General features: G+C 40.5%; 1 protein-coding gene across 1 annotated transcript; it reads left to right on the top strand.

Moving 5' to 3' along the window:
* Positions 1–5979: 5979 nt before the first annotated feature.
* LOC128737340 (two pore potassium channel protein sup-9) lies at positions 5980–7298 on the top strand. Its single transcript, XM_053831958.1, has 4 exons — positions 5980–6106; positions 6177–6459; positions 6527–6905; positions 6972–7298. The coding sequence occupies exons 1-4, from the start codon at positions 5980–5982 to the stop codon at positions 7296–7298; spliced, it is 1116 nt and encodes a 371-aa protein (XP_053687933.1).
* The last annotated feature ends 8267 nt before the right edge of the window (positions 7299–15565 follow it).

The raw sequence follows: 15565 nt of genomic DNA on the forward strand, positions 1-15565 counted from the left end.
GAGGATTAAGGCAAATTCTTCAACTACAGCTTAATCAACGTATAGTCACCAACAAATCATAAATTCGATGATACTAGGAACGAATTGAACCGCCCAGTTAGCTTCGAGGTACGATGCTGATCTAACAAGCCAGTTGTTCGCCAGTTCGAATCTCGGCTAGCCGGTTTTTGTTAGATAGAATCAGTAGGATGGTTGCACTGACCCCGTAATTTGCCTGTACTCTAACAGCCGGCTGCGAAGTCTGTCGATAAAGAAGGATAATGTCTAGTGACGGTTAATGCTCAAGACTTTGCTTTGCTTTGCTAGAGACGAATTCTATGACAGGTTCGAAAGGATTTATGGGGTGCGCACGACTTGAAAATTCAAGACTCTAGCTCCCAGATCGATCCTGTTTAACGGTCAATACTTTTTGGAAGTCACAATATACAGTCTTTTCTTAGCGACTTTGACCACTATCTCGTCGTAAGATCCACGCAGATCCACTCCACGTTGCAGTGGAGTACACCAGAAAGCTTGATCAACGAATCGCAAAACAGCATGACGAAAGGGAATAAGACATAAGTAGGCTGTGGAGGATCCGCCATGGCGCCAACAACTACGAGGGAAGTGATAGGCACGACGTGGGGAAGACATAACGGCTTGTTTGATGTCGAATGCCAGAAAATGTCAGATGAGAAGAACCAGACCAAGAGTCGCATGCTCATTGCGAATCACGTCAGAACAGAGAAACATGTAAGCTTTCTGCGTAGTACGTAAGCAGCTGAACCAGTCCCGAAGGTTGCCAACTCGCATAAACGCAAATTCTACAGAACGTTAATGCTCCCGGTAACCCTTAACGGACATGAATCATGGACACTGAAGGAAGATGCTTGGGGCTTCTGAGTGTAGAATTCTGCAATTGGTGAAAACGCTGTGGATCGCGTGTAAATAACAGTCTGTATCCCTGCCTGCCATTGCCGATTTCGAGCACTACAGCGAGTGAAGTCTGACAATTGTACGGCGCAAAACAAATAAGAAATTTACGGCAAACTGAAAGATAATCGAATCGCCACTAGACATGTAACAAGTTTTAATTCAACCGATCAATCTGCGTATATTTTACACGAAAATGGATTTGATTCCAAAGTTGATCAACAATATTGCCGGGTAAACAAAATTTCCCTGATTGAATTTCGAAATTCCCTGATATTCCCTGATTTCCCTGATCCAAAAATGAATTCCCTGATATTCCCTGATTTTCCAGGTTTTTCCAGGAAATCGACACCCTGTGCGTACTCAGTTGTGTTGATATACAATATACTGTTATTCTGGTTATCCATATCACCACCTCTGTGAATTTAGGGCCATTATAAGTGGGATTTCACATTTGGTATTTTAGTAACAAAATAATCCGTATTGGTAACATAAAATATTTCACTTCGAAAAATATGCTTAAATAACAGTCAGTTTCCGCAAACAAGCCTTAAATGACTAAAAAATGAATGTTACGAACAGTATTCTTTCTATTGCCGTAGGACGTACGTCTTACCGCAGGTTGCCAAAAACTTACTTGCACCGGATGGATAACTCTTGGCGGACTTGGAATCGTTGATTAATAATATTTAGTCAATTTCTAACGCATCTACAGTCAATATTTTCATATCCAAAAAGGGTCTCGATTTGGCACGGTTTCGATTTTGGTAACATAGGGCACCTGCATTTGTTGCCAAATTCGATTAGTAAAACGCGTGAATTCGCGTAAAAACCACGTAAACCTTGTAATTTTCAAACCTAGGTACGTATAAAAAAAACGTTTTGAGCACATCCACGTTAGTTCCGAAAATCACGTAAACCGCGTAAATTCCGAAATTCGTTTAAAAAACCGGATTTAATCCACCTGCTGGTGAAAGGAACCTTTGCTATACCATCTTACATGTTATTTGATACAAAACTCGAAACATCTTGGGAACATAATTCAACTGTTAGTTGACGCTTTACAATTTATTCCATATAACTTGGACTGACATTTAAATATAAAGAATGACAAAACCATTTATTTGGCAGTAAAATCATTAAAATCGATTTGGTTGTCCAAAAGTTATTTGAAAATAAGTTTGGCAAAACAATGATTTTTGGGAGAGGGCCTTAGAAAAAGCCAACCTAAACGCCAAACGAAAAAAATACAAATCTAACATTGTTTTAAAAACGAAAAAGTTTAGTAAATTTGAACATAATCAAAGCACTTTTGAATTTTGGTAGATCCTTTTTACAATAAATTGCTGAGTAAGTATAGGTAAGTTGTATTTAGTTACGTCCTTTTAAAGTTTTAAAGGGCAGATTGCTCATATAAAGTAAATAAAAATCATCAATTACACTTCCGCATTGAACATAAATCGCAGCCTGTATTGTAACTGTTTTGCAAAATACAGTTGGATTTCGAATTTGGCAACAAATGCGTGTCACCTATGTTGCCAAAATCAAAACCGTGCCAAAATCGAGACCCTTTTTTATGATGAAAAAATTTAATGGAAGTGCGTTAGTGCGTTAAACGTAGTCCTACGGCAATAAAAATATTATTGTTCGAAATCGCAAACTTTTTTTCATGGACACACTTAGGGCAATAATTTTTCGTCATTTAAAGTATGTATGCGGAAATTGATTGATATTTAAGCATATTTTTGGAAGTAAAATATTTTATGTTGCCAAAAATGGATACTTTTGTTGCCAAAATCGAGGCATGCCAAAATCGAACCATGCCAAATTCGAAATCCCATTGTAAGCCCATTGGCGAAAAATTTTGAGCCGGGTTGAGTTGCCGTCGAGGGAATGACTACTTTACGACCTGAACCGAATCACATCATCCGTGATCTCAAATCACACTAGAAATATTCAAAATTCAATTGTCATCTCTTCTTCTTTTGCATCCGCCAACGCGGTTCGATAGAAATCTACCTGCAAAGGCAAATCACACGTTAAGATAGCAATTTCAAACCTAGTAAAATATTTTAAAATGAAGTCTATTATGTTAAAAGACGTAGTCCTACGTCAAAATTATCAAGCTCATTTTTACGTAATAACGGTCATCTTAGTGTTTACACAGCTGTGCTAGTGGTATACGGCTTCTATTTGCCAATTTCAATTCAAAATTATGCGTAGGTACCCGCCGCTCGTGGATTGTTTCCTGTGTTTGCTGCTTGCGATAAAATTTTATTCCGATCGCTGTACTGCATTATCGCCAAGTGATTCGATCGGAAGTTCAAGACTCATCACTCACTCGTATCGGGAAACGATAATTATCGCCGATCCGTTCACTCGGAGAGAATCAAATATGACACACGCAAGCAGCGATACACACACAAAGCTTTATCGGCGATAGAGGTTCACGTGTTGTTTTTTCGCCTCATTCTTTTGCGTCTTTGGTTCTCTTTTCGCAAGAAGATACAAGCGTGCCGTGATCTGCATGTATTGAATCGGCAAATGAACGGGGAGTGAGTGAGTTTTGATCCGATTCGAACCAACCTTGGGCCTAATGACCGTGCGGTGATCGAAGGGTGGAAGTAGCACTACGATACACAGCTGAATGGCGTGTAGGCGGAAGACCATGATAGTGGAGGAAGTGACTTCATTGGCGCAGCAAGCAATGGAGATTTGCCACCCTCATCGAAAAGCGAAGTTAAAGAAGCCATCCGGCGGCTGAAGAACAACAAAGCAGCGGGAAAGGATGGCATTGGAGCAGAACTTATTAAAATGGGCCCGGAGGAGTGTAAAGACGGGGTTATCTGCCTTATCTACAAGAAAGGTGATAAGCTACATTGTGAGAACTACCGAGCAATCACTATCCTGAATGCCGCCTACAAAGTGCTGTCCCAAGTCATCTTCCATCGACTATCGCCAATAGCCAATAGATTTGTGGGAAGTTACCAGGCCGGCTTCATGGAGGGTCGGTCTACAACGGACCAAATCTTCACCCTGCGGCAGACCCTCCAGAAGTGCCGCGAAGTCCGAGCACCCACGCAGCACTAATTCATCGATTTCAAAGCCGCATGTGATAGCGTAAACCGACAAGAGCTATGGAAAATTTTGGACGAAAACGGCTTTCCGGGTAAGCTTACTAGACTTATCATGGCTACGATGGATGGGATCCAGTGCTGTGTGAGAATCTCGGGTGGATTGTCGGACCCATTCGAATTTCGTAGAGGACTTCGACAAGGAGATGGTCTTTCCTGCCTGCTATTCAACATTGCGCTTGAAGGTGTTATAAGACGAGCGGTGATCGAAATGCGGGGCACGATTTTTAATAAATAAACTCAATTTATCTGCTTTACTGATGACGTGGATGCTGTCGGCAGAACATTTGAGGCGGCGGAAGATCAGTACACCAGATTAAAACGCGAAGCAGAGAAGATTGGATTGAAGATAAATACGTCTAAAACGAAGTATATGCTGGCGGGTGGGACCGACCGCGACAGGACCCGCTTGGGCAGTACCGTGGTAATCGACGGGGATGAGTTCGAGGTAGTCGACGAGTTCGTATACATTGGCTCACTGGCAACAGATGACAACAATACCAGCCGTGAGATTAAAAGACGTATTATCAGTGGAAGTCGGGTCTACTACGGACTCCACAAACACTTGCGGTCGAACAATTTGAGCCTCCGTACAAAGTGCACACTGTTCAAAACGCTAATTAGACCGGTTGTCCTCTACGGGCATGAAACGTGGACACTGCTAGAACCTAGGACCTACGAGCACTCGGAGTTTTTGAATGGCGGGTGCTAAGAACCATCTTTGGCGGAGTGCAAGAAAACGGTGTATGGAGGCGGAGAATGAACCACGAGCTCGCGCGTCTCTACGGCGAATCAAGTATTCAGAAAGTGGTTAAAGCTGGACGGATACGTTGGGCAGGACATGTAGCTAGAATGCCGGACAACTATCCTGCAAAAATGGTTTTCGCATCGAATCCGGTAGGAACAAGACGAAGAGGAGAACAGCGAGCGTGGTGGCAAGACCAGGTGGAGCGAGATCTGGCGAGCACTGGGTGCCCGCGGAACTGGAGATCAGTTACCATGGACCGAAACAGATGGAGAAATTATACTGCGCAGGCTTTGTCGTAAGACGTTAGGGCAATTAAGTGGCTATAACGGAACAAAGGCCATGGAGTGGTATGTCGCTGCCGAGTTAAGGATTTCCAGACTCTCAATTCAAGTCGTAGAAAAAAAATTGTTTATGACCTTGCTGGAATTTTCTCAAACACATTGTGCCAGCTAAGTATAGACACTCTTTGCTATAGGTCAGCCGAGGCTATTGGCGCAAAACACTCTACAACCTATTAGTTGTATTATTGTTTTTCTTCACGTTCGCATTGCTTCCGCATGTTCCGCATGCCATATGATTTTGACACCCTACAACCACCGCGTGGTCGCCCGAGCCCGAACGCATGCGCTTTCTGTTCTCGACGTTCGCGAAGAAAACCGCGGGAAATCGACTTGATAATATACTCCTTTACAAGCAGCAGGACGAAAAGGACTATCACAGTGAAACGTCAGCAGCACTGGCTCTTTGTCACTACTCACTGTCAAATGGAAACCGATCGATAAACTTCATCTGCAATCCAAATTTTCAGCCACTGTGTCGGGACACTGTGTGAGTTGGTGGCTGAAAGCAAAAGTTTGTGCCAAAATTGAGTGTCCTTTTGTGCCAATTATTACCTAGCCAAACCAAAAGCCAAATCTTTAGTGCAACAATGCTGAGCTAAAGCCGAATTATTTCCTCACCATTCAGGGCGGCCAAGGATATTGAATGCGAGGAATTAGCTTGCGTTTTATGCGAGTAGTACTACCGTTCTTCCTTCATTTGCATCACGACGTAAGCGAGTTTTCATAATGAAAAAAAAAAATTAAATTTATGACTTTTTTTTCGGTATTCTTGTAGGTCACCCTCATCCACTTCCACTGCTTGTTATCATTTAATTAAGAACGTTTATAGTTAGCGAAAGAAGCAATGAAAAAGCAAAATGTCCGGACCATTTCACTAATCGTGTGCACCTTCACCTACCTTCTGATCGGGGCTGCCGTCTTCGATGCTCTGGAGTCCGAAACGGAGAAAAAACGCTGGAAGGCGCTTAGCGGTACATACTTTATAAACTTTAGCAATATTTTGTAAGACGATGGACTTAAAATTTTTTTTGTTACATACAGCGGTTGAAAATGTTCTCATCAATCGGTACAACATATCGGCGGAAGACTTCAAGGTGATCGAAACCGTAATCATGAAATCGGAACCGCACAAGGCAGGCCAGCAGTGGAAATTTTCCGGTGCATTCTATTACGCAACCACGGTTTTGACCACTATCGGGTACGGCCATTCGACACCGTCTACGGTTAGTGGGAAGATCTTCACCATGTGCTACGCAGCTATCGGTATCCCGCTGGGATTGGTTATGTTCCAGAGCATCGGAGAAAGAGTAAACCGATTGAGTAGGTGGGTAGTTTTTTTTAGCACAAACCTAATTTGAATTCGTTTAATTATTATTTACCACTTCTTTTAGCGTAATCGTCCATGCAGTCAAAACATCCTTCAACTGTAAGAAAGCGATAGCCTCGGAGGTGGATTTAATCCTGGTGGTTACCACGCTGAGTTCGCTGACGATTGCTGGTGGTGCCGCGGCTTTCAGTAAATTCGAAAACTGGTCTTATTTTGACTCCGTCTATTATTGTTTCATCACTCTGACCACCATCGGATTCGGAGATATGGTCGCCCTGCAGAAGGACAATGCCTTGAACCAGAAACCGGAGTACGTAGCCTTCGCATTGATATTCATTCTTTTCGGCCTGGCAGTAGTTGCAGCGTCATTGAATTTACTGGTGCTCCGTTTCGTCACGATGAACACCGAAGATGAAAAGCGAGACGAGGCCCAAGCAATTCAGGTAGCCAAACGAAACAACTGAACTGATTAGCTTAATTCAAACTTCTGAATCGATTCCTTCTTCCAGGCAATGCAAATAGCTGTCAAACTAGATGGTGACATCATAACGGGCAATTCAAGTGACTCGGACCGTAAGTGCTATGAACGAATGTCAATTTCCGGTCCCACCCGCAGCTTCACGGGCCTGCCGCGGAAGTACGAGGGACCGGACACCAGCATCGGTTACATCATGGATCCCAGCTACCGTTACCCGCTGGTGGACTGTGAAATGGCCGAGCTGCGGTCGCCCGGCTTGAACTACAATGCGTTCGAACTGGAGGAAACGGACGACGAAGCGCTGGCCAGTCCGTTGCGGTACGATCTTCAGCCTAACCGAGGACGGGCGTCAGTTTAGCAGGAAGCATAGCAATCGAGGGAAAGCTCGGTGTAGACATAAAATTAATTAAGCTTACAGAATTTCCGGGGTCTAAATTTTTTAATAAGAAACAATTATTGTCAAGTTTTTTCAGTAAAAGCGATTGAAGGCGATCGGTTCCGTAAATAAAAATTCGCGATAAAATATGTTAAGAAATTGCTGAATATCATCGAAGGTCCAAAAAATTAAACAATAACTTGAGAAAATCGTATAAATGGCATTTCTTTTAAATAATTTGTGTATTTTATTTCGCTAATGCAGGTTTTCGATTTTTGATTGATTTTTTGAGAGTGTAAGTGATAGTGTGAGTGAAAAAATCCATTTTCTCTGAAATACTTGCTTTCGTTGCTTTTTTCATAAGATTAATTCGGCTTGATCCAAACTTCACCAAGTTTTAATGTATAAATTGCGGTTGGTATAGGAGTTTATCAAAATTGTTGTACAACATGGGCTGAAGGGTCGATCGATTTCGACATACATATCCAGAACATCTTATTTATTTAGGGTATATGTTCTGTTAATAGGCTGTAAACGGCTGTATAACAGTACACCGATGCCTTGTGCACCTGTAGGCATAAAATAGACCCTGCAGTGGTTCATAGTCTCTAATTCAGCAACACTTATCCCTACCTCCTCGTGGTACCAGCCGACATACGAGCAAGTTTGGTGGAGATAGGGTAACCAACCCCGGTGGAAGCAAAGGTCGTATGCCGACAGGGAAGGGGGGCTCTTTCGAGATTCGGTGGCCCTCCGGCGAAACATGAGGTTGGTGTGTAGCAGGCTTTGCAAGCCGCCACCACGAAAAATAGGCCAGAAAAGCTGGCCGTTTGTATGCACCGGCCAATTGTTAGAATTTGGGATACGGAACAGCTACCGGAGGAGTGAAAAGATGGGGCTATCTGCCCGAGCTATAAAAAGGGAGAGTTCATTCGAATCACACAGAGGGCTTCGTCAAGGTGACGGTCTCTCATGCTTGCTGTTCAACATAGCGCTACAAGGTGTTATGAACCGAGTGGATATCAACACGCGGTTGACACGCGATCTTCAATAAATCTAGTCAATTCGTCTGCTTTGCCGACGATATGGATATTATCGGAAGAACATTTGTGGTGGTGGCTGAGCAGCACACCGGACTAATGCGCGAAGGCGAAAAGATAGGATTAACGAGAAGGTCATCAGAGTACATATATGACAGTCAGCATGGCACCGAATATCACTGGCCACGAATATCCTTTCTTCAGTGTACCAACATGCTCCCATAGACTCGGGAAACCATCACAAAAAAAAAATCAGTTCAACTAACCTGCTACCCGTAATAAGATCTTGCAACTCAAAGTACTAAACATTGCATTCTATAGGTTCTATTACTTTTTGGGGCATAAATTACACTAAATATGGAGGTTTCTGCCCAATTAAAATTCATCACTATATTTTCACTTTTTCGCCGTCGATTTTTCATTAATTTTTTTCTGCCGTTCCATTCGTCACATCACTCGCGAAACTTAACTTGAGGCACAGAAAACTTCAATTTTCCAGCGGAACAGTAATTTAGTAAGATATTATAATGATTTTGCCCAAACTGTTCACTTGAATTGATAGGAAAAACTTTACTTCGTTTCGATTGCAATTCCGAATCCGCGACCGTCGTTGTTGTACGTTGCCAAGGGAACGGACGTTTATATGGAGTGATGCCAACGTAAACAGTTGAGCATGAAATTGACCAATTGTCTATAATATATTTATAAAATGCACCGCAAACAACATTTTATGTGACAATTTTACTATCGGATTTAGTTCAACAGCAAAAATAAGTAATTCGACGTTTCATAATTGTTCATAACAGGTTATTACCTTCTATTAGCAACTCTATTCTCAACAAAACGATAGTGGCAGCAAGTACTAAAATCAGTAAAAAAGCAACTGGACTCTGACGAGCTTTTCCTTAAAGGTAAATACGTCTAAAACAAAGTAAATACTTGCTGTACCGACGCCGCTTGGGCAGTAGTATAATGATCGACGGCGATGAGTTTGAGGTAGTCGACGAATTTGTCTATCTTGACTCACTGGTAATGGCGGACAATGATACCAGCCCACAGTGGTCCAAACAGCGAAATACGTGATCGTGTGATATAGCGCCAAAACGTGAAGTTTTTCGCATATAGTGTCTTTAGGAACATTTCTTGGTATAATAAGCCCCTTCTTGTGAGAGAAATCTTTGGGTGATTAATTCCCTTAAAAGTGAGATACGAAATTTATTTTCTCGTAAATTCGAGATACAGGTTTGGTACTTTCGGCAAAGTTGTAGTAAATATCAATACAAACAACTTTGTTAAAGACACCATACTTGTATCTTTTCATGGAAATTGTCTATAAGCGTTATTCGTGGACAAACCCTTCAAAACAGTTTTTAAATCCTGGCTTATTCTGGTCAACTTTTAGGTCTTCTTAGTGTTCTAGAAAGTTGTTTATCTTGCTGAAATCAACGTTTTTGTAGAACATTATTATACGTGACTTTCTGCAGTTTCGGAGATTTTGAACATTTTTGATGAAAAATAGTACTACTTTGAGCTTAAATATTTCCCAAGGTGGCAAATGGTGGCAGATCAAACAACTCGTATTTAAAAGTACAACAAAAAACCTTTAAAAGCAAGTGTCAATTGTCTGTTATAGTTGTTTTAAAAATCCATCTCAGTCATGTTTATAGAACAATTAAAATGTACTTCGGATGCAATAAACGCCATTTTGTTTACATTGACAATCTCTTTCTAACAAGTTGAGTTACCAGCAATTTTTTCGCCTATTTTCGAGTCGAAAATGAATGTAGACTTAAAATTATTTGCCGCAATTAATAAGAGTAAGGTTTCCAAATAACTAACTTAAGTCTATTTTGTTCAATACCTTCGATTGGTGTCTTTTCTAAAGATCGTACTCATGATGGGCTGGTACCGAATGGCAGAAACACAAATTGTCGAATCACGAATGGCTGAAATCCAAATGGTCGAATTTCAACAACATTCACAGAAGGCCGAATTTTCTCGGAATGACTAAATAACTATTTAGTTAGAAAACACGAATTAACAAGCAGTTAACAATTAACTTTACTCAAACCAAAAATAAAATAAGCAACACGTCTTTTTGTTGTACTTTTAAGTACGAGTTGTTTGATCTGCCACCATTTGCCACCTTGGGAATTAGTTAAACTCAAAGAAGTACTATTTTTCATCAAAAAAGCTCAAAATCTCCGAAACTTCAGAAAATCATGTATAACAATGTTCTACAAAAACGTTGATTTTAGCAAGATAAACAACTTTCTAGAACACTATGAACACGTAAAATTTGACCAGAGTAAGTTAGGGTTTAAAAACTGTTTTGAAGGGTTTGTCCACGAATAACGCTTCATAGATAATTTCCATGAAGAGATACAAATATGGTGTTTTTGACAAAGTTGTTTGTATTGATATTTACTACAACTTTGCCGAAAGTACCAAACCTGTATCTCGAATTTACGAGAAAATAAATTTCGTATCTCACTTTTAAGGGAATTAATCACCCAAAGATTTCTCTCACAAGAAGGGGCTTATTATACCAAGAAATGTTCCTAAAGACACTATATGCGAAAAACTTCACGTTTTGGCGCTATATCACACGATCACGTATTTCGCTGTTTGGACCACTGTGCAGCCGTGAGATTCGGAGGCGTATTATCAGCGGAAGTCGTGCTTAGTATGGGCTTCACAAGCAATTGCGGTCGAGCAGACTAAGTCCCCGTACAAAGTGCACCCTGTACAAGACGCTTATTAGATCGGTGGTTCTCTACGGGCATAAAACACGGACAATGCTCAAGGAGGACCTGCGAGTGCTCGGAGTTTTCGAACGACGAGTGCTAATAACGATTTTCGGCGGCATACGGAAGAACGGAGTATGGAGACGGAGGATGAACTTTGAACTCGCACAGGTCTATGACGAACCCAGTATCCAAAAGGTGACTAAAACTGGACGGATACGATGGGCAGGGCATGTTGCAAGAATGCCAGACAACTACCCTGCAAAAATGGTGTTCGCCATCTCCGGTAGGAACAAGACAACCAGGAGCACAGCGAGCAAAATGGTTAGACCAGGTGTAGCGATATCTGGCGGAGAGTACTCGGCGTCCAAGGAATTGGAGAGCGGTCGCCCACAACCGAGTAACCTTGTTCAACAGGCTTTGTCTTAGGACGGCAACCCACTTAAGTAAGTTGTAGTAATAGTGGGTTTATGTTACAGCATAGCATTAAAATAGCAACTTGTAATTTACAGGTTTTCATCTAAAACATTTAATAATATGGTGTTCCGTCATGTTATCTTTAAGTGCATACCGAGAAAATATCATTCGGTTAGTTAACATAATAGAAATATTGCTTTTTGTGTCAATTATCTGTATTCCTATAGTTGTGGTAATGTTCCTATAATAGTTGTACTTTGTTTTTCATCCTTAGGCACTTTTAATGTCCACGGTGTGGCTTTACACATTCTAATACATGCATTTTTTCTGAAAGCAAGCTGTCGAATTGAACCTGTCCTATATTCATACTTACATTGTAAAATCAACTTTAGTGGTTAATGGTTAGTGGACAGCTGAGATATCGCAATGGGCGTACAGCACCACCCATCGCCTTATTCGAGGGACTCCTGTATGTGTGTTTAGATTCTGTTTTGAATACTGTCCCGACATTGCAATATTTTTTATTTTTATAGCACTTATCTCAAGCTTACTTCAATCTGAAATTATTTTTTTTCAGCTTTGTATGAGTTGTGTAAACATAATGAATTTTAACCTGCTTTAAAATAAAATAAAAACTCTAATCTTAATGGTGAAAACACTAATCACCGGGAAAAATTTTGTTATTTTGTCCCAGATAATATTATTTCTGAATAGCTCAAAAAATTTACTTATGTTTTCATGCAAGAATAGTTACTCTGCGGTCATGGTTCCCGAGATATGAATTTTTAAAATCAGTATTTTTTTGGGAAAATCGAGTTTCCTGGCATAACTCTCAGATAACAAAAAACAAAGCGTGTGGTGCGCTACATCTCAGCATAAGAGCGCTGGTAAAAGCAACTGCTCATTAACTTGGGGACTATTTTCGGCTATCATGAACTCATGTTTGTCACTTGGTTTTCGAGTCACCGTAAATCGCGCATATGCATATTAGCAGAATAGTATTTTTTCGATACAAATTAACGAATTCTGAATTTTTTATTACGGTAGTTTTTTTTACAATTGACGGTAGGATGGTAGTAGAAGGTAATGAAACAAAGGCGTTAATAGTGTCCAAACAGAACGGGACAAAACGTGAAGGGGAAAGAGCGAAAAATTAGGAAAGGGAGCTTAAGTAGTTGTGTTTCGCATCTTCTACCCAAACGGGGGAATTCGCGGATCGTTACTTAAGTTTATGAAAATTGGTAAATTTGAGATATTAGTTTTCGTAACCACCATATGGCCAGTGAATTTTCGAATATTCAGATTAGTCTTATTTACCGAGTACATAGCGAGTGAAAATACTCCAATTTGTAATTAAGTAGCTAAGCAAGGAGGTGCGGGGTCGGGCTTTCAGCTCCTGATGTTACAACTGCAGTTTTAGGCAAACCATTGAACTACACTATACGACTTTTCAAATGTTTTCCGTATATTTTTTAAACAAATATTTTTGGTAGCTGGTATTTCTAATCATTTCAAAAAAGCGAAACAAGGCGTCATCCTTGGCCTGTTGCAGCCTGCTTTCTGGTCTAAATGCCATTAGTGCATACCCGAGGGTCCGGAGGTTCACTTGATTTGCAAAGATACTCCTAAGGACTGTAAATATTTCAATATTTCTATAGAAACCATCCAGTAAGCTTCACGGTACGATGCTGGTTATCGTATGTTCGAATATCGGCTGGGCGGTGCTTGCTATAGATAGAGTCAGTAGAACTATTGCAGTAGCCCCGTAATTGTCCTGTACTCCAACAGCTGGCTGAACTCCGCCTACAAATGACGAATCTCTGTAGAGGCATGTTCGAACGAACCTTAAGCTACTGAGAACCATGGCAGAGGGTCCAATACCCTTAAAAGGAGGATGGTTTTAATAGCTGTTATTCATGGCTATTACGTAAAGACTTGAATGGATAAACCCCTAATCCAAGGTGTGACGCGACCCGTGCCGAGGGATGAATGGTGGAGGGAGTTCTATAAATACTCTGCCTCAACGAAAGATGCCTAGATGCCGGAAATACCAAACGAAATTTCCTAAAAAAAGTATCTTGGCGTGAAATCAAAGCCATTGTTGCGCTCTTGGTCAAGACCTTTTTCGTTTCTTAAATACGTTATCCTTCCAAGTTTATCATTTTGGATAAGGTTGAAAACCGCCAACCAAAATCTGGACCTGCGCTAAATTCTGGACCACATTTTCTATCAAATTTGGTTCCAAATTTTGTGGCAAATTTTGGAACAAGCTTCTAAACCAGATTTCGGACCACATTTTTGATCAGACTTTGGACCTGGAGCAGATTTTGGGTCAGTTTTTTTATCAGTTAATCACCAACCAGATTTTGAATCAGGATTGGACCTAGACTAGATTGCACCCTCCATAGTAATTTGCCTTTGCTGCATTAAGCCGATCACTGCCGGATCTTTTTTTACCGAGCATCCTTTCTCTGCCGAAAAGCAAAGAAACGAAGGAGGTGGAGAGGAGAATAGGCCGACTCGTAGTAAGACGGGAGAGCCATACAGTCATTAGATGGCCGTACAATCACTCAAACAATCTAAAAAAATCTATAACGTCGAGAATTAAGAATACCGTGCAAACACCATATTCAAAACAGTGCCTAATTCTGAACAGTTGCAAATTTTTCATAAATATTGACAAAATTCCAGCTATTTAAACAATTTAATCACTACATCTGATTATTTCATGTTATTTAAATGGTTTAAATAGCTAGAGTTTTGTCAATATTTAAGAAAAATTTGCAACTGTTCTGAATTAGGCACTGTTTTGAATATGGTGCTTGCACGGTACTTAAAAGTTGCTGAGTCTCAATAAGAGAGAACTCTACACGCTAACCAGTCTTGTGACATGACATTGTCCGAGTAAATATCATCTTCGGAATCTCGTTTTCGTATAAGATAATATTTATCCTCGGAACACTTGCTTCGCAATTGTGGAGCACCAATAGGACGCAGACTGCAGTATCTCTAAAAGGGCCTACTAGAGCCTAGGGAGATCTGGTTTGCGTCGCCGAACAGGATAACAAGGTTCATGAACCATGTCATCCCTGATTGGCACCTGTCTCGCTCCAGCTACCAGCCTATCACTGCCTCAATAAGTGATAGGTAAGCTTGGAGCGTACAGTAAAAGAAATAAACGGGGCATTCCATAACAGTTTAAAATACTATACTGGACGCAGTGGTAAGAGTACCCAATAGAGGAGGGCTGCGCAGTCTGTCGAGAAAGAAGGGTCAAGTCTTAGAAAGACGTTTAAACCCAAGGCTCCAGGATGCTTGCAAGAATCAACTACGTTACTATGAGATTAGATTAGAATACAATTTTGAAATTTTATTGCTAGTTAAATTGCAAATTTGTATTAATTTCAAAGCATCGATATAAACAAGATAATCGCGCAATTGTAGATACTGTTACGTTTCAGCGGTTTCGGTTCTGAAGATGCAGAGGATTCCGTGGTTTTTAGTAGTATCAAGTATTGGACTAATATTCCTTCCCATCCTATAAAGACTCGCATGAGGACGTGGCCGGCGTCGGTATTGATAAGCATGCAAGGATCTGATAAGGTTGCACAATGAGAAGTAGCATGCTTTCCCAAGCATGCTTTTTCCAACAATCATTATGAAATTATCTCAAACCGTTTATTTGATTTATTTATTTCGTCAAGCAAAAGTAGACTACATTCAATATTACTTAATATTATACATTGATTGCTTACATACTGTGCATTACTTATATAATTTTAACCTGTACGTTAATTTAAAAACCTGATTTAATCCACCTAGTGGTGAAAGGAACCTTTGTTATACGGTCTTACTTGCTATTTGAGATAGAAATCGACACGTTTGGTTTACATGAAATTTTTGGAAATTGAATAAGTTTACAAAATTTGAACCAAACAGAAGCACTTATAAATTTTGATAGTTCCTTTTCTCATGAAATTGATGAGTAAGTTGTTACTAATGAGGGTAAGTGCAAGTAAAAGTAAGTTGTAAGATGAAATATTAT

This window comes from Sabethes cyaneus, chromosome 2 (genome assembly GCF_943734655.1).
Source record: "Sabethes cyaneus chromosome 2, idSabCyanKW18_F2, whole genome shotgun sequence".
NCBI lineage: Eukaryota > Metazoa > Arthropoda > Insecta > Diptera > Culicidae > Sabethes > Sabethes cyaneus.